This window comes from Bos grunniens, chromosome 29 (genome assembly GCF_055505025.1).
Source record: "Bos grunniens cultivar Pamir isolate PY7600 chromosome 29, Bosgru_T2T1.0, whole genome shotgun sequence".
Taxonomy (NCBI): Eukaryota; Metazoa; Chordata; class Mammalia; order Artiodactyla; family Bovidae; genus Bos; species Bos grunniens.
The window spans coordinates 18,710,118-18,736,957 of record NC_141193.1 but is presented as its reverse complement, the minus strand read 5'-3'; the positions used below and the strand labels follow the sequence as shown (position 1 = coordinate 18,736,957).

The 26,840-nt window shown below is 38.5% G+C and overlaps 1 protein-coding gene across 10 annotated transcripts in view; it reads right to left on the bottom strand.

Annotated features, from left to right (window-relative positions):
- The window catches only part of ARHGAP32 (Rho GTPase activating protein 32), a 205,043-nt gene that overhangs the window by 48,075 nt on the left and 130,128 nt on the right, over positions 1 to 26,840 (bottom strand). For 9 of the 10 annotated variants that reach the window (XM_086383679.1, XM_086383682.1, XM_086383684.1 and 6 more), the window contains 5 exons: positions 26,475 to 26,612; positions 24,249 to 24,341; positions 23,260 to 23,382; positions 21,602 to 21,679; positions 9,501 to 9,582 (listed from right to left, as the gene is read on the bottom strand). In XM_086383679.1, coding sequence (XP_086239805.1) covers positions 9,501 to 9,582; positions 21,602 to 21,679; positions 23,260 to 23,382; positions 24,249 to 24,341; positions 26,475 to 26,612 — 514 coding nt within the window. The remainder of the gene's footprint in view (positions 1 to 9,500; positions 9,583 to 21,601; positions 21,680 to 23,259; positions 23,383 to 24,248; positions 24,342 to 26,474; positions 26,613 to 26,840) is intronic. The other variant, XM_086383686.1, reaches the window with a different exon arrangement.

The following is a 26,840-nucleotide window of genomic DNA, read 5'->3' as shown; positions in this document are numbered from 1 at the left end:
GTCTTTCCCCAAAATGAAAACCTCAGCTCCTTCTATGTCTGCTAACAAAAAAATTTATGATGCAAACTCTATTCAAGTGACCATCCAAAGAAGCTGCCTTCCACACCATGGGCCCATGAAAGCGACTGTAACTTGTTTGTTACAGGTATACTGTGAAATATTTACATATAAATTTATACCAACAAATAACACATTAAATAAGTTATCCACATAAGCTAAATAGACCTAATTTTAGACACTGCTGAATTTAAATGATATAACATAGTAGATAACCATAAATTGATAAAATAATAACGGCTGATAGTGATTAAGTATCCAGGGGGCTTTAAATGCTTTACATCTAATCTTCAAATGAATCTTGGCTCACTTCCTAGATGAGGAAATTAAAAATCAGAGAAGCCAAATGACATGCACAGGGACAGTAAAACATGGCACAGGGATTAAAACCCAAGGCTGAAGCCCGTGCTCTCAGCTCTCTGTCCTGCTTTTCACATAGGTATATAAACTAAATAAAACATCTGCATTAAATCTGCTTTCACAAAATACCTATTTATGGGGTGGCTGCATTAGGACCTTAGAAATTACCTATTTGGACAGGGTGGACTGAAGGGGAGACTATAGTCTATAAAGAGTAATATATGATCAGTGCAAAGGAGTTAAATAGTACAGAAGCAAATGGAAAAAAAAGAAATGTCCGTTGCTATATTTGCAATCTCATGCGCCTCTCCAGTGAGGGATGCATCCTCCTGATCCTCTATGAGTTTACAATAGGACTGTACTGCTCTGTGATTTGCTCTTTCATTTAACAACACATCACAGAAAAAAAAAAAAAAAAACAAAAACCCCTGGGTGAGCACATATGCTTCTACTTCATTCTTTTGAGGGCTGCAGAGTACTTCATAGTATGGAAGTATAACATCTATTTTGAGAATGTGATTTTCAACCTTTGTGTATTAAAGCAATACCCTAAGGAGGATTTACCTGGATGGGAGGTATATTTAAAAAACATGAAGTAACCAATTAAAAATCGACAAAGGACTTGAATAGACATTTCTCCAATAAGCACATGAAAAGATGCTCTATGTCATCACGCTTCTGTATAATCACCACCTGGGCCAACAGAGCATGACCAGCACTTCCAAATCCTCCCTCCTACCTACCTGCTCACTCTCCTCTCCAGAAGTACCACTGCCTAAAGTTTATCACCACACAACAGCCCCAAACTCTATGACTCTGAACTCTCTCCTTACATATATGGGATTATACAGTGTAAGTATGTAGGTAAATCAGGCTTCTTTCCCTCAATATTTGTGTGGGACTCATCCATGTCGTTGCACATAGCCATGACTCATTTCATTTTCACTGGAGGAATCCACTGAATGAACACACCTTTATTTATCTATCCCACTGTGGATATACCTTTGAAATTCTTTAGTTTTCTGACACTAGGAATAAGGTTGCTATGAACATACTACATATACACCTAAGAGTGGAGCTGCTGGGCCACAAGGTATATACGTGTACAACTCAGGAGGCAGTGCCAAACGCTGCTTGGCCCACATCACGCTACCCTGTAGTACATGGGAATTCGCAGTGATTTACACCCTTGCCAACTTTGGGTATTGCTACTCTTAAATTTTAAGCATTCTGATGAATGTGTTTTCATGAGTTAATAAAGTTTTGATTTGCATGTGAAGAAAGCTGAGCGCCGAAGAATTGATGCTTTTGAACTGTGGTGTTGGAGAAGACTCTTGAGAGTCCCCTGGACTGCAAGGAGATCCAACCAGTCCATTCTGAAGGAGATCAGCCCTGGGATTTCTTTGGAAGGAATGATGCTAAAGCTGAAACTCCAGTACTTTGGCCACCTCATGTGAAGAGTTGACTCATTGGAAAAGACCCTGATGCTGGGAGGGATTGGGGGCAGGAGGAGAAGGGGACAACAGAGGATGAGATGGCTGGATGGCATCACTGACTCGACGGACTTGAGTCTGAGTGAACTCCGGGAGTTGGTGATGGACAGGGAGGCCTGGCGTGCTGCAGTTCATGGGGTCGCAAAGAGTCGGACACGACTGAGCGACTGAACTGAACTGAACTGAAAGACTCATGATGTGGAACAACTTGTGGTGTGCTTATTCAGCATTTTGATATCTGTTGTTCAAGTTTTCATGCAATTAAAAAAAATCAGTTTATCTCTCCTTTTCTGATTCTTTACATACTTTGGTTATGTGACCTTGGTCAGATAAGTGTGCTGCAAATATCTTTATCACTTTGTGATTTGCCCTTTTCACTATCTTAATAGTATATTACAATTTACTTTCTGAACTTTAAGTTTAATAATTAAGCTTTTCAGTTAGGATTACTGCTTTATGTATAACCAAGATCATGATGGAGAAGGAAATGGCAACCCACTCCAGTATTCTTGCCTGGAAAATCCCATGGATGGAGGAGCCTGAGGCTACAGTCCATGGGATTGCAAAGAGTTGGACATGACTGAGCAACTTCACTTCACTTCACTTCTTCACTTCAAGATCATGAAAATAGCCCATGAAGATATTCCACTGTATTCTCTTCTAGGAGTTTTGCTGTTTCACCTTTCACATACAGATCTATAATTTTCAAGAGCTAGCACCATTTACTGAAATGACTGTCCTTTTCACAATGCTCCTACAGTGAATAAACCAAGGACCTATTAATATATGTACACGTTTGTTCCTGGACTCTGTTCTTTACCGCCATTCTATTTGTCTATCCTTGTATCAACCTCAGTATCTTAATCAGTGAAGCTTTAATAGTAAGTCTTGATATCTATAATATAAAGTTTCCACTAATTTTGTTCTTCCAAATTGTCTTAGGTATTTGGGGCTCTGCATTTCCATACAAATTTTAGAATCGATTTAGAATCAGTTGTCAATTTCAACACAACTCCTAACTTAAAGCTTGGGGCATTATCAACAACTCGGCCCTATTGGGCTTCATGGGTTGTTCTGAGAGCACCAGGACTTTCTCTGCTCCATCAACTGATACCCTGAGGGCTCAGGTCCCCACACACTGGGTCACTTCTCTGGATTTCCTTCTTCTGCTTCATCTTAGCTCAGTAACTGTTCAGTACCTTATTAACTCTCCAATGCTTCAAAGAGACTATATTATGTTTTTACATTTCTGTCCAGATTTTCTGTTTTCAGAGGGGAGGTTTTTCTAAATTCTCTAGTCCTCCATTTTTAGAAGCTCATGCCCGTAAAGTAAGCTTTACTTTTCTTTTCTCTTCACTCTTTCTCCACCTTCTGCCCACTCCTTCCCTCCCCAAACTCGCTCTTTCTTTCTTTCTGGAAGAAAAGGTGGATAAGGTGGGAAGATGGGGGATTCAACCATGGAAATGAATAAAGACCAAATGTTGACCCTAGAAAGAAAACACGTGCTACGAGAACTGCAGAATTCATTAGATGGGCTTAAGAGAGGCTGCACAGAGAGAAGAGGTCAGCAGAAAGCACGTGAGCTGGAGAGAGGACGGTGAGCCAACATCAGAGAGGTGAGTGACATGTGGAAGGGGTGGAGGCAGAGAGAAGTGCGCAGAAGAAACATCTGCGGAGGCAACAGCTGAGAAGACTGAAAACTTGAAGAAAGACATCAGTAAATAACTGCTCAGTAAATGCCAAGCAGGAGACACACACAGAAGTCCTCATGCGCTTCCTTCCTCTTCCTCCCACTCACCTCAGCCTCATCAGCTGTCAAAGCAGAACCTGTGGGGACGGAACAAACGCCAGTTTCTTTGGAACAAGCGTTTACCTTTCTTCCTCTTAACTCTCCTCCCCACCTCCCCACCCCACACACGCCCTTTTCCTTAAGGTACCATGGATACGTGCTAACTTGGTCAGGACATGGTGATTCATTAACTTTATTTTTACAGACACAAATAATTGGTCATACTGAGAACATTAAGAAGAGTTCCAAAGGGAAAATTTTCTTTACTGCCCTTGTTGTGCAATAATACAGGGAGCTTTAAGTTGCAGTCTCAAACTATAGCTCTATCTTTCAGACCTGGTATCTCACAGTGACAGATGGCAATGTTAAAAATAAACAGAACATTCAAGTTATTTGTACTGAAGGCAAAGACAGTTTTAAAGTGTGAAACAAGCCTGAGGCTGATAGAACTCACATTATCCTTTTCAAAATGTATTAAGAATGCACATTTCCCTATGCCAATCCTGCAATGTTGCCCATCAAAGTTAAATATTGGCTTTTGAAGGTGTGCTGTCATTATACATCACTACTAATCTAGAATTAACAATGCCATACAGGTCTATTCATAGAAACCCATTTTCCAGAACTGTCAATAACTGATTAACTTTCTCAAGTTTTAAAAGTGCTGGAGGTTATCACTATTAGAAATACACTTTCATATTCAGAACATGAGAAAATATTTGATATAATACCAATATTAAGCTAATTTTTAAAAACAGTTCACAGCATATCTGAGGTAACATGATCAAAGATAAGACTTTATAATTAATAAAAGTTATATAGTTTATATAGCAGAAATACATGAAAATAATATACAAGAAATAACAGTAAATTTTTGATATAGAATTCTGATAACTTTAAAGCAATGACCACAAAAACTCATGATCATCTCAGATGGATAAAAAGTATCAGACAGGGCTTCCCTGGTGGGTCAGTGGTGAAGAGTCCATCTGCCAATGCCAGAGACATGGGTCCAATCCCCAGTCTGGGAAGATCCCACAGGCCATGGAGCAACTAAGCCCATGTGCCACAGCTATTGAGCCTGTGCTCGAGAGCCTGGGAGCCGCAACTACTGAAGTCCGCACGCCCCAGAGCCCATGCTGCAAAAACCCACCGCAACAAGAAGGCCACATATCACGAGAGAAGAGCGCACGCTGCAACGAAGACCCAGCACAGCCAAAAATAAAACTTACATTAAAAAAGACATCTGAGAAAATCCAACACCTTTTTGTGATAAAATCATTCAACAAACTAGGAATTGAAGGGTACTTTGTCAACCTGACAAAGGGCATCTATGAAAACTGCACAGTTAAAAGTTTTTACATAACAACATACAATTAGATGACTTCTCTTAAAAGATCAAAAGTAAGACAAGGATGCCTAGTCTCAAAACTTCAACACTGTAACACAGCCAGGGCAACTGGGCAAGAGTAAGACATAAAAAACAGCCATATTGGAAAGAAGAAGTAAACATGTCTATTCACAAATGACATGATCTTATATATAGAATATACCAACAACCTATCAGAACTCATAAATGTTTCAAGTCTCAGGATACAAGATTAAGATACAAAATTAATTGTATTTCTATGCACTTGCAATGAACGATAAGAAAATGAAACTAAGAAAACAACTCCATTTACAAAAGCATCAAAAGAATAAAAATAAATTTAACAACAGATATGCAGAACTTAAAAAAAAAAACTACAAAAAGTTGAATGACATGAAGGATCTAATCAAATGGGAAAAAAATCCCATGTTCAAGGACCAAAAGACTTAAATACTGGCCGGAAGGTAATACTTTCCAAATTGATTTGTAGATTCAGTAAATCCCTATCAGAATCCCAACCATCTTCTTTTAGAACAAGATGATTCTAAAATTCATGTGGAATTGCAAGGCACCTGGAAAAACCAAATCAATCCTGAAAAAGAATAAAATTGGAGGACCTCCCAATTGCAAAATTTACTACTAAGCAATGGTAATCAAGACAGGGTGGTACTGGAATAAGAACAGACATATATATCAATGGAACAGAACTGAAAATGTAGAAATAAATTCATGGATCTAAGGTCAACTGACTTTCTACAGGGGAGTCAAGTCAATTAAATAGGGAAGAAATAACCTTTTCAACAAATCATGCTCAGATAACTGGATATCCAATGGACTTGGACCTCAAAAACATACACAAAAATTAACTCAAAATGGGTCAGATCAGATCAGTCGCTCAGTCGTGTCTGACTCTTTGCGACCCCATGAATTGCAGCACGCCAGGCCTCCCTGTCCAACACCAACTCCCGGAGTTCACTGAGACTCACGTCCATCGAGTCAATGATGCCATCCAGCCATTTCATCCTCTGTCGTCCCCTTCTCCTCCTGCCCCCAATCCCTCCCAGCATCACAGTCTTTTCCAATGAGTCAACTCTTTGCATGAGGTGGCCAAAGTACTGGAGTTTCAGCTTTAGCATCATTCCTTCCAAAGAAATCCCAGGGCTGATCTCCTTCAGAATGGACTGGTTAGATCTCCTTGCAGTCCAAGGGACTGTCAAGAGTCTTCTCCAACACCACAGTTCGAAAGCATCAATTCTTCGGCACTCAGCCTTCTTCACAGTCCAACTCTCACATCCATACATGATCACAGGAAAAACCATAGCTTTGACTAGACGGACCTTTGTTGGCAAAGTAATGTCTCTGCTTTTGAATATGCTATCTAGGTTGGTCATAACTTTCCTTCCAAGGAGTAAGCATCTTTTAATTTCATGGCTGCAGTCATCATCTGCAGTGATTTTGGAGCCCAGAAAAATAAAGTCTGACACTGTTTCCACATCTATTTCCCATGAAGTGATGGGACTGGATACCATGATCTTCGTTTTCTGAATGTTGAGCTTTAAGCCAACTTTTTCACTCTCCTCTTTCACTTTCATCAAGAGGCTTTTGAGTTCCTCTTCACTTTCTGCCATAAGGGTGGTGTCATCTGCATATCTGAGGTGATTGATATTTCTCCCGGCAATCTTGATTCCAGCTTGTGTTTCTTCCAGTCCAGCGTTTCTCATGACGTACTCTGCATAGAAGTTAAATAAACAGGGTGACAATATACAGCCTTGACGTACTCCTTTTCCTATTTGGAACCAGTCTGTTGTTCCATGTCCAGTTCTAACTGTTGCTTCCTGACCTGCATACAAATTTCTCAAGAGGCAGATAAGGTGGTCTGGTATTCCCATCTCTTTCAGAATTTCCCACAGTTTATTGTGATCCACACAGTCAAAGGCTTTGGCATAGTCAATAAAGCAGAAATAGATGTTTTTCTGGAACTCTCTTGCTTTTTCCATGATCCAGCGGATGTTGGCAATTTGATCTCTGGTTCCTCTGCCTTTTCGAAAACCTTGAACATCAGGAAGTTCACGGTTCACATACTGCTGAAGCCTGGCTTGGAGAATTTGGAGCATTACTTTACTAGCGTGTGAGATGAGTGCAGTGGTGTGGTAGTTTGAGCATTCTTTGGCATTGCCTTTCTTTGGGACTGGAATGAAAATTGACCTTTTCCAGTCCTGTGGCCACTGCTGAGTTTTCCAAATTTGCTGGCATATTGAGTGCAGCACTTTTACAGCATCATCTTTCAGGATTTGGAATAGCTCAAATGGGTAGTAGGCTAAAAAGGAAGATCTAAAACTATAAACTTCTTAGAAGAAAATACAGAAGTAAATATTGACCTTGGGCTAAACAATGCCTTCTTAGATAAGACATCAAAAGCATAAGTGAGAAAAGAAAAAAATAAATTGAACTTCATAAAAATTAAAAATATTTATGCTTCAACAGATGTCATCAAGAAAGTGAAAGACAAAACACAGAATTTGAGGAAACGTATGTCTGCAAATCCACAGAAGGCAATGGCACCCCACTCCAGTACTCCTGCCTGGAAAATCCCATGGACTGAGGAGCCTGGTGGATTACAGTCCTTAGGGTCTTGAAGAGTCAGACACGACTGAGCGACTTCATTTTCACTTTTCACTTTCATGCATTAGAAAAGGAAATGGCAACCCACTCCAGTGTTCTTGCCTGGAGAATTCCAGGGACGGCGGAGCCTGGTGGGCTGCTGTCTATGGGGTCACACAGAGTTGGACACGACTGAAGTGACTTACCAGCAGTAGCAGCAGCATGTCTGCAAATCACATTATCTGATAAAGGACTTGTATGTGGAAGGTATAACATGACCCAGTGGTAAAAAGACAACCAAATTAAAAAATAGACAAAGGTCTGAACATTTCTCCAAAGATACAAAAATGGGAAATAAGTAAACACATGTTCAACATTATTAGCCACCAGGGAAATGCATAGCAAAACCATAAAGATGTATCACTTAATACCCACTAAGACAACAATAACCAAAAATACAGTAACAAGGAAAACAAGTTGAATTCTCATATACACTGCTGGTGGAAGTGTAAAACAGTGCAGCTGGTTTACAAAGGTAAACCAGTTTGGCGGTTCCTCCAAAGGTTGAACATAGAGTTATCATATGACCCAGCAATTCTACTGCTACATACATACTCAAGAAATGAAAACATATATCTATACCAAAACTTGAACACTAATTATTGTATTATTCATAATAACCCAAAATGGAAACCCAAAGTGAATGGATAAAATAAATACTGTATATCCATACAATGCACTACTATTTAGCCATAAGAGAGAATAAAGCACTGATATACGGATGAACCTTGAAAACATTATGCTAAGTGAAGAAAGCCAGTTACAACAAGACTACATATTGCATGATTCATTTCATTTGTGTGAAAGGTCTAGCTCAGAAAACTCTAGAGACAGAAAGTAGATTAGCAGTTGCTTAGAGCTGGGGCAAGGGAGAGGGGGAGCAGTGTCTGCTAGTGGGCACAGGATTATTTTTTCAAATTACTGATGTGACATTTCAAAAAGAAAACTACAGCCATCACAACCACTAACAAATACGTAAGTTCTCTCTGACAAAGTTGTTTTATGCTTAACAAGCTTGTCCAAAGAAGGGGGATTTAATAGAGGATAAAAATGCCTTGAAAAGAGACTGAGAATCCCAGGATGAGGGGAGAGTAGGGCAGAAGGAGAAATCCATTTGATCACTTCCTTCTCCTTCTAAAATCTTTATTCTTTGTTTTTATTTTCTTTCCAAAAATTTACATCACATTAAAAAGTTCCTGATGAAGTATTCTGTAAAATTTGTCCAGATTAAGTCATCCCAATAAAAACAGAATTTCCACTGTTTTGATTTTTACTCCCTGTAACACATTGCTTTACATATCTGTACGATATTCCACACACTTATGCAGCATTGTAAATATATTATATAAGTAATAAGAAATGCTGTTTAAAATAGTTTGGATGTTCACAGGCACTGATAAGATGTACATTCCCTTTATTTATTAATTTTCAGCTAATCATATTATCTCCATGTCAGGTCCTGAATTCTTTTATCATTTTGCTCATTAATTAGCCACACTCCTACTATATAATTGCAAAAGCAAATAATGACAAAGCTTAATGGAGCAAACAGTTCTTAAAATTGCCTAAAATTCTGAATGCATGTAAACCTTTGTGAAATCATCAACAGAGAAAAAAGAATACACTAAAAATAAAAAACCACATTAAAATTAAGAATGCATATTATGACAACGAACACAACAGCTAAACAAGCTGTGTGCCTGACTGGAAGAGAAAATCTGGATCTTTAAGCAGTGGGTAAATGACCACACTAATGAGAAAGAGTACTCACCTGGTTTTGGCACTGAGTTGGTCACTGACTGGGGAACTTTCTGATTAATTAACTCAACACAGTGTCCAGGGAAGAGTCCCACCTAAAGAAGAAAGGCAGCAAAGAGAGGATTCTAAACCAGGGAACAGACCAGTGTGTGAGCATTGCCAATTCAATTCCAGTAATGTGCTCCACAGCCCCTCCCAGCGATTCTGCTATCCCAAGACTCTAAATCACTGATGATGCCAATTATACAAACAAATAATAAAACAATCTGTTGCTATGAGTATATAGAGTCATGTGTTTTATTTGCCTAAAAGTCTAAGTCTTCTTTTCTAGTTTTAGCTTTTAATTTCCCAAACTTCTTTTACTCCAATTAAAATATTTAGTCTGATACCAAGCTAAGCATGGCAAGAGGTATAATTTATACCTGTTAATAATTTACTTTGCTGAAATTTCAATCCAGTTGTGTGAACACTTCTACTGCCCACTTTCATATTTACTAACTTCTCTATGATTTTTTTTAAGCAATACTAAACCACATTCAACGTTTTTGTGTATTTTTTCTTCATTCTCTCATAGGTTCTGTGAAAAATGACAAGACTAAAGTAACCTGATGAAACGATTACTCACTTAAAATCCTGGTATTCATTCTTCGTAGAGTCAGAAGTGTGTGGATAAGTGGGGAAGCAAGAGAGGAAAACAACTAATCTCGGCTTTGAAAAAGCACACCAAACTGACCTGGTAGCAAATTGCTTGTGGTGTGAGGAAGACCCCCAAGGAGCTGTGCTAGGAAAATACTGAGCTCCAGATCACCCAGAGATACTGCATAGCCAGCAGAACGAATACAGACACGAAGATCCGGGAAACAAAAGTAAAAAGGAAATTTTTACCAATATTTATAGATGTTTTCTTAGATAGGAATATGATTGGGCTGCCAAGCAGCAGATGTTAAAGCTGAAACAAGAAAACTACATCACTTTGTACATCCCTCTGTTGACAGACTCTGGGGAAGAAAGGAACAGCCTTCCAAGAGTCTGACTCATCGTAAAGGTCTGAGCTGTATAATTTTCATCTGTGTGGGAGTATTTCACATACTAATTTGCTGCATTCTTACTTCAATTTCTTGATCGATATTCTACGTTAGCTCTTAAAATTATGAAGATGTAACCAGTTATCATGAATTGAAAAGGGCTTATTAATAAACTATCAGCTTGTTTGAAAGATTTGAATTTGGATCTTAAAGTTCCTATATGCACACCTTCTAAAATGATGCTATAAGTATTTGTTTTATTGGTGAAATTCTATTCCATATTTTACTCAACTTCCTATTTAACTAATCAACAAGTCGAAATTCTTCCAAGATTGGTTAGAACCAGATGAGAATCAACTTGAAAAATCCTTCTCATGCTCTCTTACACAAATCACTTCTAAGAGAATCACTTATGGTTAAGTGTACCCCCAGGATTGGGGCTTCCCAGGTGGCTCAGCAGGTAAAGAGTCCACCTGCAATGCAGGAGATATGGGTTCAAATCCCTGGGTCAGGAAGATCCCCTGGAGGAGGGCATGGCAACCCACTGCAGTATTCTTGCCTGGAGAATCCCATGGACAGAGAAGCCTGGTGGGCTACAGTCCACGGGGTCACAAGGAGTTGGACATGACTTAAGCAACTGAGCATGCACCTGGCCCAGGATTAAGAGGGCCCGGGTTCTATCCTAGGCCTGCCCCTTACTAGGCTGGGTTTATAACTTAGGCTCCATGTTTCAGTTTTTTCCTCTAAACATAATGATATTGTGCCTAACTCATAAGGTTTGTTATGAGGATTAAACAGATGAATATAAGCAAAACGAATGTAGTAAGCACTTGTGCAACATTATCTATTCTTTATCATCTTAGTATGTGGGCCACTAGAAGACCTAGAGGGTTGTGGCTCCTCCAATGTATGGATGTGACATATAATACCTACAACCTTTTGCCTGAAATTAAAAGATGCTTACTCCTTGGAAGGAAAGTTATGACCAACCTAGATAGCATATTGATAAGCAGAGACATTACTTGCCAACAAAGGTCCGTCTAGTCAAGGCTATGGTTTTTCCAGTAGTCATGTATGGATGTGAGAGTTGGACTGTGAAGAAAGCTGAGCGCCAAAGAATTGATGCTTTTGAACTGTGGTGTTGGAGAAGACTCTTGAGAGTCCCTTGGACTGCAAGGAGATCTAACCAGTCCATTCTGAAGGATATCAGCCCTGGGATTTCTTTGGAAGGAATGATGCTAAAGCTGAAACTCCAGTACTTTGGCCCCCTCATGCGAAGAGTTGACTCATTGGAAAAAACTCTGGTGTTGGGAGGGATTGGGGGCAAGAGGAGAAGGGGACGACAGAGGATGAGATGGTTGGATGGCATCACCGACTCGATGGGCATGAGTCTGAGTGAACTCTGGGAGTTGGTGATGGACAGGGAGGCCTGGCATGCTGCGATTCATGGGGTCGCACAGAGTCGGACACGACTGAGCGACTGAACCGACTGACTGACCGACCTTTTGCCTGTATGTACCTAAGTTTCCTCACTATCAAATAGCATTCTTTCCATAAAATTCTAATTCATTTCCATTTATAAATATTTTCTGCAATTCGCTATAGAGAAAAGATCACTTATTTCTAGGCTCTGTGATCTACAGCAAATTGCTTAACATCTGTTTCTTAATTCATAAAAATGGGACATCATTAGCTACCTGAATAATCTGTGTAAAAGCACCTAGCCTAGTTTCTAAACTCAAATATCTGTCAGCAAATAAAAATAGCTTGCCATTATTTGTTCATAAGACTCAACAAAGCTTAATGACCTTCTTAAAGGAACTATATGAAATTGGTACATACTAGTTACACTTTCCGGAGAAGGCAATGGCACCCCACTCCAGTGTTCATGCCTGGAGAATCCCAGGGACGGGGGAGCCTGGTGGGCTGACGTCTATGGGGTCGCACAGAGTCGGACACGACTGAAGCGACTTAGCAGCAGCGGCAGCAGTTACACTTTCACCTTTTAAATGTCTCAAGGCATTCATTTCAGTTCAGTCACTCAGTTGTGTCCGATTCTTTGCGACTCCATGAAACGCAGCACACCAGGCCTCCCTGTCCATTAGGTCCAGGTATATGGGCGGAGAGCTACTGTGTATTATGCAGAGGTAGGTCCATGGGAGGTTCACCCAACATCTAATTCCCATCCCTGCTCGCCTATCTCCCTTTAGTATAAAGTGCAATATTACTAAATGATAGCTGAACTAATGGAGAAGGCAATGGCACCCCACTCCAGTACTCTTGCCTGGAAAATCCCATGGACGGAGGAGCCTGGTAGGCTGCAGTCCATGGGGTCGCTAGGAGTCAGACACGACTGAGCAACTTCACTTTCACTTTTCAGTTTCATGCATTGGAGAAGGAAATGGCAACCCACTCCAGTGTTCTTGCCTGGAGAATCCCAGGGATGGGGGAACCTGCTGTGCTGCCATCTCTGGGGTCGCACAGAGTCGGACACAACTGAAGCGACTTAGCAGCAGCAGCAGCTGAACTAAACACTCAGTTTTCCAGATTCCTTGCATTCAGGGTGTAGCCATGGCAGAAGGGAAAATGTGTCACATGAAAACGTGTCACTATGCTGTTCTCTTCCTTCTGCTGTGTACCCAGGTGTTGGGAATGGATCAGCAGTAGCAATCATCTGACCCCTAAAAAAAGGCCAAGAGAAGCTTAGATAATTCTGCCTAGCTTCATTAAGCTGCTGACTCAACTGCAGCAATGATACTTTTTCTGTTTGCTTTTGTTTCTTGAAGCCAAAAGCACTTCTAACTGTAGCTCTTTTAAGTAAGACAGTTATCTTAACTGCCTAATTCTGTGTACTTGTGAAAAGCAATAGATTCTATTTTCTTATAAAATTTCAACCATAAAAAAATGAAACTGTGTTCCATTGAAAATATACACATAACTAACCCTAAAATTATAGCTAATGAACATTTTAAATTTTCTGCCACTTCATGGCTCACAGTCTTGTTATGGCAAAGGGGCTTGTGTAAGTCAATGAAGCTATTAACCATGCCATGCAGGACCATCCAAGAAGGATGGGTCACAGTGAGGAGGCCTGACAAAGTGTAGTGCATACTTAAGCCGATATTTTACCAAATATAAATTAATTCTAATAAACTCAAAATGCTCAATGTTAAAAATGACTGGAATTACAACAATATGATCTATGAATTATATTGTTCTGTTTCCTGTACTATTCTTTCTGTAAAAGTAGCATTTTCTAAGGCTCTAATTTAAATGGCTGAGAAAGGTGAGAGGAATTCAGTAGACTTGGCAGGAGTCAAGATGAATTTCCACTCTAGGAAGAAGAGGGAAGGAAAAGAAAAGATGAGCATCCAGCATCCATAAGGGTAGAGGAGTAGCTAATAAAAATATACTAACAGAAAAAAAAAAGAAAAAGACAAGGCTGAGGGATGGGCTTAAAGGAGGGAAAGAGAACCTTCAGTCTGGTAGTTTTCCCCTGAGCCAGTCTGGCATGAAGAAGAAAGAAGAGTATATGGATGTAAGAGGCACAGAGGCAGAAGAGATGGAAACTGTCAGAGGATTAGACACAAGAAAAGTTAAGACAGATGCTTCTGCAGTTCTTTCCCACTTTTACTGAGGTATAACTGACAAACAAGCTGTGCACATTTAAAATGTACATTTTGATGAGTTGACACCCATAAAACTGTATCCACGCTCAAAATTATGAATATATTTATCAACCTCCAGAGTTTCCTTGTAACTCTCTGTAATTTCTCCCTCTCTTTAGCAGCCCTTACCCCTGCTCAACAGGCAACAAAGTTTCTAACACTACACATCACTTTGCAGTTCCTACACTTTTATATGAATAGAGTCATGCAGAATGTACTCTTTGTTGTTGGTTTTCTTTCATTCAGCGTTAATTATTTTGAGGATCGTCATGTTGTCATATTTATCACTAATTCTTCCTTTCTATTGCTTAGTAATATTCTATTGTGTAAATGCCACGTGTGTTTATTCATTGATCTCTTGCTGATGAGATAACTGGGTTGCTTCCAACTTGGGGCCATTACGTATATAGTTATTATGAACTGTCATGTGAGTTTCTGTATGAAGGCAGACCTTCTGTTCTCTTGGATAGACACCTAGGAGTGGAATGGCTGGATCTTGCCATTGGTATATGTTTAAAACACTGACAAACTGTTTTCCAATTGGTTGGAGCATCTTACATTGCCTCCAACTGTCTCAGTGTTCCAATTCCTCCACATCCTTGCCGCTCTAATAAGTATATAGCAAGGCCTCATTGTTATTTTAATTGCATTTCTCTAATGATAACTGCGGTTAAACATCTCTTGACAGGTTTATTTGTCATGTATCTTTGTTAATTGTTCCCATATTTGCTATTTTTTAAAAACTGAGTTCTGTTTTCATGTTGAATTTTGAGAGTTCTTTATATGTTGTGGATACAAGTACTTGATCAGATATAATCACTGCAAATATTTTTTCCCAGTTTGTAATGTGTCTTTTTATCGTCTTAAAAATAAAGCCTTTCAAAGAGCAGCAGTGTTAAATTTTGATGAAATTTATTATTTTATGAATTGTTCTGATAATACATCTAAGAAATCTTTGCCAAATCCAAAGTCACAAAAGTTTCTCCTATGTTTTCTTTTAGAAGGTTTTTAGTTTAAGATTTACATTTTGGGTACATGACCTATTTTGTGTTAATATGTGCAGATGGCACAAGAAATAAATAAAAGGATTTATGAAGGTATATGGATAAAGCTGAGTGCCGAAGAATTGATGCTTTTGAATTGTGGTGTTGGAGGACTCTTGAGAGTCCCTTGGACTACAAGGAGATCCAACCAGTCCATCCTAAAGGAGATCAGTCCTGGGTGTTCATTGGAAGGACTGATGCTGAAGCTGAAACTCTAATACTTTGGCCACCTCATGTGAAGAGTTGACTCATTGGAAAAGACCCTGAGGCTGGGAGGGATTGGGGGCAGGAGAAGGGCATGATGGAGGATGAGATGGCTGGATGGCATCACCGACTCGATGGACATGAGTTTGAGTGAACTCTGGGAGTTGGTGATAGACAGGGAGCCCTGGCGTGCTGTGATTCATGGGGTCACCAAGAGTCAGACATGACTGAGCGACTGAACTGAACTGATTGGATACCCAACTGTTCCAACATCATTTGTAAAACAGATCATGTTTTCTTCACTGAACGGACATTGAACCTCTGTTGAAAACAAGCATCCATGAATGCGTAGGTCTACTTCTGACTCTGTCTGTCCTGTTGATTGACTTGTCCATCTCTCCCCAAATGCCATACTCTCTTGTTACTGCAGTTTTACAGTTAAGTCTTCAAATCAATTAGTGTTAGTTCTCCAACTTTGCTCTTCTTTTTCAAATTTGTTTTGGCTGTTCTTTTTTAGGTCCTTTGTATTTCCATATGAACTGTTAAATCTGTGTATTGATTTCTACAAAAAATCTGCTGGGATTTTGACTGGGATCAATTTGAGATGACATTTTAACAATATAAAGCCTTCCAACCTATATACAGGGTATATATCTCTCGTTTTTAAAATATTCTTTATCTCAGAAATGCCTTGTAGTTTTCAGTACACAGATCGTTTGTATCTTTCTTCTGATACATCCCGAAGTAATTCATAGTTTTGATGCTATTACAAGTAAGTTTTATTCTATTTTGTGATTGAGGTTAATGCTACTGGTCTGCACACTACATTTGAAGTAACAAGACTTCCATGAAGTTGTCCCTAGTATACACAACTGTGTATTTCAAGTATGCAACTCACTTTTATTTCTTTTATATATGAAAAATTATATATTTTTTGAAATTGTGTTTATATCTTGTTATGTCATTTGTAAATTTCATTTCTAAATTCTAAGGAAGGCTTTTAGAAATTATTTATCATAACAAATGGGTGTAGGGTTTGATGATGCTAAGAACTACTTCTGTAAGCCATTTTTTCAGTAGTTTCCATGAAACTGAATGTTTAAGAATCATTTGGTAGGACATATTCTGATGTTATAAATTAACAAAAGGCTATCTAGAAACTAGTTTCTCTTTAACATTAATGGCAGCTGCTAATGGCACTAGTAAGAAAAATAAAGACAGAAAATTTACATATGTTTTGTGATCTAAGGGGGAGAAATACAAAATTGGAACTCACCAAGCTCATGTTCTGGCTATATCACTGACTTACTGTCTTTGTGAATCAAAACCATCTTTCCAAATTCCTTTGATTTAATTACAAGGTGACAGTTTAGGACCAGGTGGTCCTCTGCTGTTTTTTTCTACTTTAGGACTCTATGATTCACACGTGTAGACAAGTAGAAGCCACTACTGGTTCACCGAAACACTACTATGATCTGTTCTTTGCCCAGAATACCTAAGTTTCTACCTAAACTCTGACACTAAACAGCGAAATAGTAACAGGGCAGTGGTTCAGTCCTCTTCCGCTTTAGTTTCTTTGTCAGTAAGAGAGGTAAAAGTACCTTCTTTGCAGTGTGAGAATTAACAGGAAGCACACAGAAGAGGACCAGGAAGTGTGACAACGCCTTGGATTTGCAGCACCACACTCTGACCCCCCTTCCCTTGGCATCCTGTGAACACTACATGAGAAATTATGTAATTTTCCTATTACTTAACTGGAAAGGAAATATTTTGCTCTACTTAATTTTGAGTAATGAAAAGGGTGTAGCTTTGAATTCTGCACATAAAATGATGGTCTTCATATAAATAAGTGGGTGAACTGTCTTCCTCTATTAAACTACTTACTGCAAGAGCCAAGGTTTCCAAACATCTTCCCTGTGGGATAAAGAAGGTTTTTCTGAAAGTTTCTGGAACCACGTTAAACTCCCGAGGTAAGAGGATGCTTATTGCTGAAGAGCTGCTTGTCTGCCGTTTGGGCATGGAAACCTCACAGGACAGGCTGGGATAACTAGGAAAATAAATCCAGTGACCCTTGACTATCTTGCGGAGAACCGAGAGAAGGTGACTGAATCGGATTCTGTCACCCTAGAAGTGGTATTTTATCCATTAGACTGACTGCATCCCAAATATGTCTTAGGAGGTTTTCTGGGGGAAAGGAGAACACTCACTAAGCAGTGTTTTAATTCTTTCTCTATCTGCACAGGATAAACACAGGGAGGCTGAGTCAGTGGTTCCCACATTTTATACTTAATAATCATCTGAGGAACCTGATGAAATTCAGATTTCTGTCCCCCATCTCCAGAGATCAGTTGTATACGGTTTTAACATGTTTCTCGGGTCATTCTGATACTTATGGCTCTCAGATAAAATTCTGAGGAACATGGCACTAAACAAATAATCCTCAGACATTAACACTTTACATTTGTAATATGCCTGTTATGTAAGGGAAAAAAGACCTTCCAGACACCTCACCTCACATTTCCAACCACAGTCCACAGACAGACACAAAAAGGCCATGTATTTTTAACAAGAAAGAAAAAGCAAAGAGGTTTTTTTTCCCCCCCTTTCTGAAATACACATTATATGATGAAACTCCTCAGAAAACAAAGGTAAAAGGCTCAATATACTCTTTAGAAGACAAGTAAAAGATTTCAGAATTTCAAATTACTATAGTTAATATAATTTCACACTTCCTACTCCTAGAAGTTTAAGAAAAGAAACACAGTCACAGTATAATTTAGAAACATGGATGAACTAATCCTTCTGTTCCCACAGCTAAATTATGGTCTAGGATAAAACAATATAAAGACTAGAACTTGGCAAAATGTTGATCTTTATCAACCACCAGCTGATTGGCAAACTTTACCTACAGCTCAGAGTAAGCACTGCTTCCAGCAGAGTGGTCTAAGGAACACCGGGGCCAGAATCACATGGATAAGACTGTCTCTTAATCCTATTCCACAATCACTGAGACAGAAGCTGGGGGTTTATGTCACAGGATTTTACGTTTTAACACGTTCCCTATGCAACACATCATAAGCTCACCAAGTAAAGTTTGAGAACCAGAGGTGAAGAGAGAGTAGAAGGAGTTATTTAGTAACAGAGAAATGAAGACAGCAGTACAACACCCTTATCTGTATCAGTAAATGCCATTCCTTGGACTGACTTTATTTGCAAATTCAGACAACAATGCAATAAATACCATCACACACCTATTAGAATGATTGAAAAAACAAACCAGCTGAGAACCATCAAATGTAGATGAGAATGCAGAGCAGCATCACCACTGCAGCTGGTGGGAAGGCAAAACGGCACAACCACTTTAAAAGACAGTTTGGTGGTTTCTTACAAACCTAAGCATGATCTCACCATACAACACAGCAAGTGCACTCCATGGTATTTACCTGAAGGAGCTGGAAACATTTCCACACAAAAATACGCATGTGGATATATACAGCAATATTATTCATAAATGCCCCAAACTAGAAGCAACCAAGATGCATTTTAATAAGTGGATGGAAAAACAAAATTATGGCACATTCATAACAATGAATGATAAATGAATGATAAAAAAGGAACATCAAATCATGGAAAGATCTGGAGGAACCTGAAGTCCAAGTTTGAAAGCCAGTTTGAAAAGGCTCCATATTATACCGTATGATTCCAATTATATGATGCTTTGGAACAGGCAAACTATAGAGATAATAAATAATCAGTGCCTGTCAGAGATCAGGAGGAGAGAAGATGGATGGGTGAGAGCACAGGAAATTTCAAGCACAGGGAAATCACTTTGTATGAACAATCCATGTCATTATGCATTTGTGAAAACCCAAAGAACTACAGACATCACAAAGAGTGAGTCTTAATGAAAATACGGATTATAGTTAATAATCATGTGTAAAAACTGGTTCATTAAATGTAACAAAAAGCAAACCCCAACACTGTTTTCATCACTGTGGCGGAGGATGTGACACTAGCACTTTGTACTCTTATCCATATGATTCTGGCCCTGATGTTCCTCAGATCACTCTTAGAAACAGTGGTCACGCTGCACTGTAGGTAAGCTCTGCTCATCAGCTTGTGGTTAATACAGATCAGCATTCTGCCAATTCCATTCAGTGAATTATAAAACATAAAGCAACATGTTAATAGGAGAAACTATGTGTGTGGGATAGATGGTATATGAAACTTTGTGTATTATCTGGTCAATTATTCTGTAAGTTTGTACTGAATGATAAGAATCTATTAATTATTTTGAAAATAATAATAAAAAATAAAACAAAGTCACAAGCCAGCAACTGTACAGCATCAGCTCACTAGGACTTAAGGGAAAGGGTTCCGCACGCCACCTGCACCCTGTCATGTCCCGACAGCTGGCCAGAGACAACAATACCTGTGACTAAGGAAAAAACAGGGGAGCCCACATAACACATGAGAAACACATCGAGTAGAGCAGACCTGCAGTGGAGACTCGGGGCCTACATGCTGACAACACATCTCCAGAACACTCTCCTTCAGGGTCAGAGCAGCACACCTCAAGGCTGGCCCACAGCCTGGGAAGCGACAGCCCACATCTCTGCTCCCCTCCACCCTCTCTCCTGAGAGTGGGCAGCTCTCAATGGCCTTGATTCCCAGGAAGACCACTGTCCAAGCTACCCCAGGGCCAAGCCCAGCCCCTCATCTCCTGCTACTGTAGTCCAAAGAAAGCAAGTGACGGGTCTAAGACTGTAAGAGAGGAAGCAACAGCAAGACTGAAACACAACTGTCATTTAAAAGCCAAATTTACTTTTGGATCCTGTTTGGGCCCCTACCGTTTATAGCTCACTTCTATGAACATGAAGAATTGATCCCTTAATAAGATAAGGGATCCCTTATCCCTTAATAAAAAGCTGGTTAAGACCAGCTTTCCATTTAGTTTTATATTTAATCAGAAGCACCAACTGTTAATAGCAATTAAGAAATCAGCACAGCTAAAGTAGGACTGCAATTATTACAGGTGAGAAAATTTGTGGGGTAACAAACATACAAGGTTAATCAATTTGGTGTTAATCAAATTAAATTGTTATGTATGCTTTTATAACAAATTGGGGTATAAATCAAATCAAATTTTATTTGAATTATTTACATTTAAAAATCAACATTTATTGAGTCAGAAATATGCATCAAGTCTGCTCTAGCTACTTTACAAATATCCTCACACATTTAATCTTCTCGAAAATCTTAAGAGATTAACAAGAATCTTATAATCCCCATTTTACAAATGGGGAAACTGAAGTACAGAGAAGTAAAGCAACTTGCTGAAAATAACACAAGATTAAGACCCAAGAGATACAGCACCAGAACCCATGTTCTTAGCCACCATGCTGTCCTGTTTTAAACTGTATGATTTTTTTCATAAAATACGTTTTATAGAAACCTAATAGTTTTTATATGCATATAAAGCTATATTTATATAATAGCCATTAACATTTCCAAATGTACAGCATGAGCATTTAATCTACACAGCATTTTAGGAACATTTTTATAAATAGACAACTAAAACCCACGAGTTATATACTAAGGATACAATTTTAAGGCATTTTTAGATGTTCTTCTAGTGATAGTTTTAAAAGCTAAAAGGAAACTTTTCTACCCTGTGGAAATTAGTGACAGTCAACCTAAGAGATGCTGTTGTCAGATCTCAAATTACTTAGGCATATAAGGAAAAAGAAAGAGATGGCCTTAGATTCTGCTGTTATTCTGCTATTAACACACTGTTTACATTAACAGTTATAATGCATTAAAAAACACTGATCAAACTGACTTGAGTCTAGAGGGAAAACATATGTGATTCATGATTTTAAACCACTATGAAAAGTGAGCCAGAGTTACAGGCCCGATAATCTAAAAGGGGTCAGCAGGCAGGTGGCTCTGCTCACACTTCAGCTAGTCCACTTTGTGGGACAGAAGAGGAGATCTTCCACAGCAGTAACTAGAAAATGAAACCCAAGTCTAACGTCATCTACATTTTTTTTTATCACTGCAGACAAAATTTCTGATAACGAAGTCCCTTGCCAGCACACCACTGTAAACAGAAACACTATCGAAAGAGAACACATTCTTTGAATTTTCCACACCGAATTCTTTGTTGCGTACCTGAAATCCATGCTTGCCTCTCCACCATGTGCTTAACACTTTTGGGGGCATGTCAATAACAGAAACAATGTCTCCCACCTAGGAAAAAACATTTTAAGTGAAATGTTTTTAATCAAATTGTAAAGCAATCATCTGCCTAAAATTTAAATCTAAACTGTAAAACTTTAAATCTGAACTGTATCTTATTCTCTGGATCATTATTTCTGGAAAAACATTAATATTTCTTTCTGTAAAGACTTTAATAATCTTAACCATTTGTAAAGGAGAGGTTTACAAGAAGTTAAGCAGCACAAAGACTGGTCCAAGTAACATGTGTAGTAACTTCAGAAAGCCTGATTGACAGCGTGAGATTTTTTAACACTAGGCATCATCACAGAGTTAAAATACTGTTACTGCTGTTACTAAAGGTGATCAGATCCACTTATAAAAGGAAATTTTAAATTACCATTTTTAGAACAACAACAGTTTCTATTAATACACTCAGTGAGCTGCTTGCCATGTGCCAGGCACTGGGCTGAGCAATTGACGTATCTTATTTCATTATATAGGAATGCTCTAAGATGTCTACAATTACTGAGTTATTCTTAGTACATGGAAAATTGAATGACAGCTACATTTCTTTTGAAAGGCGGTTCAATATATAACATTCCCACTGAGCAGCTGACTTTGTTCACCCTAAAAGACAAACTAATGAGTTTATACAAACTTTTACAACATCCTAAGTATAAAAATAGCAAGAATAATTGCTAATAATATACTTAAAGGAAGTTGTATTCTTCATTCAAAATAAGTGATGATCTCTGTGATAAAGCAGTTAGGCACTTTAGAACAATGTTGCTGATGTACACAATATTGCTTCACAAATTTTTGTGTTATATTCATGACTAATTTTTCCAGTCATGAATGTCCTCTTCACAAAACCATATTTGCTAACAGACACGGTATCTTTCAAGATCAAGGATTCTTTGTGTATAGAGCTAAAAATTTAGTTGAGAAGTGTTTGAATTCTGTACAATAAAAATGTACACTTTTTTCCTCTTAAATTGAATAACTTGCCAGCATTTTCTTTTGATCTCTCATCAGTCAGTATTAACAGAAGAAACTTAAATACCCTCTTTTTTGCATCTGATAGCAAGAAATGTTCATTTCACTTTTCATCTGATCTTTACCTCAGTCTATGAACAATGAAAAAAAAGTATCACTGGGTATTGTTTTTAGGTGCAAAAAAAAAGGACAAAAGACAAGAGGATCTGGCTTTCAAGAAGCTCACAGACACAAACACAGGAGAACAACTTTGATTGAATGAAATAAGTGACCTCTCAGAGATAAGCCTTGAGAATAGCTCAGAATGACATTCAGTGCAGGCTCTGGGCAGGGGTTAGGGGGGCAGAGCGAGGGGTAGGGAAGAAGTGGGGTATGTATTTCTTGGAGTAGAAGGAAGAAAATGAAGGAGACTTCCTAGAAAAAATGGGGGACATTTAAGCTGAATTTTTAAGAATGAGTATAGTCCTTAAAATAAAAATAGATGGCATACCAGGCTGAAAGACAATAATGGGCAGAAACACCTGGTGCTTTTTGTTAAGTAAATGATTGACACAAAGATGAGGCTAGAAAGGCAGCACAGACTGAGCTAACACAGAGCATCTTTGGTCACTTACCTCTAAGGTCAATTCATCTGGGGCCCGAGCGGTGTACCTCTTGATAACATGGGCAGCACCAACAGCAGGAGTGTTAATCGAGGATTCTTCATGAACTAGAAGGTGATTTCCCTTGTTATCAATCTAGAACAAAGAAAATGTACTATGAGATGGTTAAAGACACGGGACTTGCAAGTTTCTTGGTGTATCTATATAACTCAACTCGATTTAGCAAAACTATAACCCAAAGAATCTTAAAAAAAAAACACTACTTACTATATACCATTGTCAATATTATTGTACATGTATTGTACGTATCATATCATTGTATTGTACATATATTATATATATAATTGAATCTTCACAACTTTAAAAGATACTTATCATCATTATCAATACCTAACAATGAAGATGCTAAAGCTAAAAGAGGTTATGTAAATTACAGAAGATTAAATAATTTGTCCCAGATTACACGGCCAATAATGAAAAAACAAGATCTCAATGCAAGTTGTACTGGCTCTAAGTTCTATTCTTTCTACTTTTCATCATCTTCCCAATTTTCACTTAGAGAATAAAGTAACTCTACCTATACAAATTAAAGAAAAAAATCTAACATACTAACTGGATACTCTATCACTCAAGACATTCTTAAATCAGATCCTTTAAAAGGGTTTAATTGTCTCTTGTTTCTAAATGACTAAAAACTATTTTCATTACTAAGTCAATTAAATATATATATATACACACACACCTTGCTAAATGTATAAACATGAATATATTGAACACCAAAACAACAGGTGTCATTCTGATTCATAAAATAATATTAAAACTAGCTTCCTGGATTATCAAAAAAGGTTTGAGATAAAAATATTTAATGTACCATATCTATCTTCCAGAAGACATGAATAAGCCCCACTTATTCAGTTCCTGAGACTCAGTAGCTATGAAAATTCACATGGCATTTCTTTCGTAGGTAATTAACTCTAATAAAGAGTGAACTAGATTAATACCTCCATCCAAGTAAGGGCAGGTCCACAGTTGATCTTGTTCCCAGCAATAGCTGAAAGGCGGGACAGGTAAGCCATAAGCATCTGAGTGACCGACTAAAGAAAAAGAGAAGATTCAGTGGTAACAGTTTCTCACTGTTAAAGAAACTGGTGTAAACTGGTTGTTTCTGGGAGAAAAAAATCTGCAGATTTTCAGGCATTTTCATAGTCACAGAGGTTCTTCACAGAAGCTTCACAGCTCCAGGAACTGACACGAAGGGCACTTACATAATTCCCTATCTGTTGCAGGACTTTCACTTCGGCCCCTCATCATCAGGGGTCATACAGCTTCTAATTTGGTTGCCTTTTTTTTCTATTTGTGTACTGAAAATGTAAAATGATAGCACAGACATAATTACTTTCCTTGCCAGCTTCTCCCCACTACTCTGAAACTTTCTCCAAGGCCTGCTGCAGTCTTCGCCACCCAGCCATGGCAGGACTGCTCATGCGTGATCCTTCACCTCAAGTCAGCTGATGGTCCAGGCATGGGACCCAACAGTAGCCTAACAGGAGTTGCTGCAGGAATCAGGAACTCCTAATTTCAGCTCCGTTTGGCTGCTATTTTACAAAGAGACAAGAACCCGGTACCTGTTGGGAGCGGTCATGTTCTGAGACAGTCTGAGAAAGAAAAACCAACAGACAGACAGAGAAGGGAAATGGAGGCAGAGAGACATCCAGATTTTCTATCATACGACAGAATCTGTGGTTTCAGGACATTCCTGAGGCTTTGCCACAGTGGCAGTTCTTGCATGACTGGAGCCTCTACTTTGCCTCTACTATGTAATTGCCCAGGAATTAATTACAGATTTGGAAGGGTTTTCCCCTCCGGACTTGTACTGTTCTCAAGCATCCACTGTGGCTGCTAAGCAGTCTAATGCCAGTACATTCTGTGTTCCTTTGAGAAAAATCTCCTTTTTGCTCTCTGGAGGCTTTTTGGGTTTCCTCTCTGCTTTTGGCATTTTGAAATTTTACAGTGTTTCTAGATGTTATTATATTTAACACTTAATGGACTGATTTAATCTGAAAATAGGCTCTTTTTTAATTTAGGGAAACATGTTTTTGGAGAAGGAAATGGCAACCCACTCCACTATTATTGCCTGGAGAATCCCAGGCACAGAGGAGCCTGGCAGGCTACAGTCCACGAGGTGGCAAGAGTCGAACACGACTTAGTGACTAAACCAGCTACTTCCATCCACTCTCTCTTCCTATAATAACTCCTATAAAGCAGCAGGAACTTGTGGGAACTTCTGGATCTATTCTCTGGGACTCTTGACTATTCTCTCGCAACTTTTTATCCCCTTGGGGCTGTGTTCTTACAGAGTTTGCCCTTCCTGCTCACTAATTCTCTCTTCATCTAAGTCCATTTTGCATGTCGTCCGGCTATTAATGTTTGTTATTATTAAAATTAACTTAAATGACCATATGTTCATTTCTAAGATCTCTGATTATTTTATTTTTATAAACTCTATTCTTATTCCATGAGTGTGACTGCCTTGCTTTCTCTAAGGATGGTAATCACGCTTCTGAAAGCCCTCTGTTTGCTCTTCTGTTACTTCATTTATTTAGTTTTTACTGAATAAAAACTGAAGATTTCTAGTTTACCTGTCCCTCTGCATGTTCCTGTAGAAGTTGCTCAAACTGTATTTTCTTACCCCCATAAATCTTATCCCATCCACTCTTCAAGATTCCTCACAATTTTGGACTCCCTGATGGTTATTTTCATTTTCTAATGTTATAAAAGAATCTCCTTCCTCTTAAATTAAAAAAAAAAAAAACCCACTCTATACTTTTACTAGAAAATTTTGACAGGCATGGAAATAAGTGCATGGACACAGCCTGCCATCATCAACTGAATAAACAGCATCGTTTGAATATGCACGTCTTTGATTACTAGTGAGGTCAACATTTTTCCATATTTTTGCTTCTATAGTTTATATTCTCTTTGAAAAATGATCTGCTCATATATATCACCTACTTGTATATTAAGATATGAGTTTCTTTTTATAAAATTATACAACAAACCTATTTTAAATATCCTAAAATATCACTAATTTTTCTACTATTTTAAGAAATAAATAATCCCATGAATCTTCCTGAGTGCTCAAAATAAGCTTTTACTTAGTATACCAGCAAAAATTTTCTGCTGATTTACATAATAGTGGTTACTTCTGCAAAGTACTGAATGCTTACCTCTGGACTGTCCTTAAGAGCATCAGAACGGGGAAGCTCTGAGAGCTGGGAGAATCGTCGGTCATAAATACACAGATGAAGATGTTTATCAAGTACCCGAAAATCTTCATAACTTCTTTTAACAATCCAACTTTTGCCCTACGAATAAGAAAAAAAAGACTACTATAATTTGTCTCTATTGGGAGTGGTCATGTATCAGGCTTTATTCCATAATGATAGGCTATTCATGAGATTTTATATTTACTAATTAATTTGACAGTAAACAGTTAAACTCCAAAACCCTCTAGCGAGTTATACATTAAAGCATTAATAATGGAAAATGAGCTAGAACTGTCCACTAAACCTCTTCTTATGACTGGTCAAGCC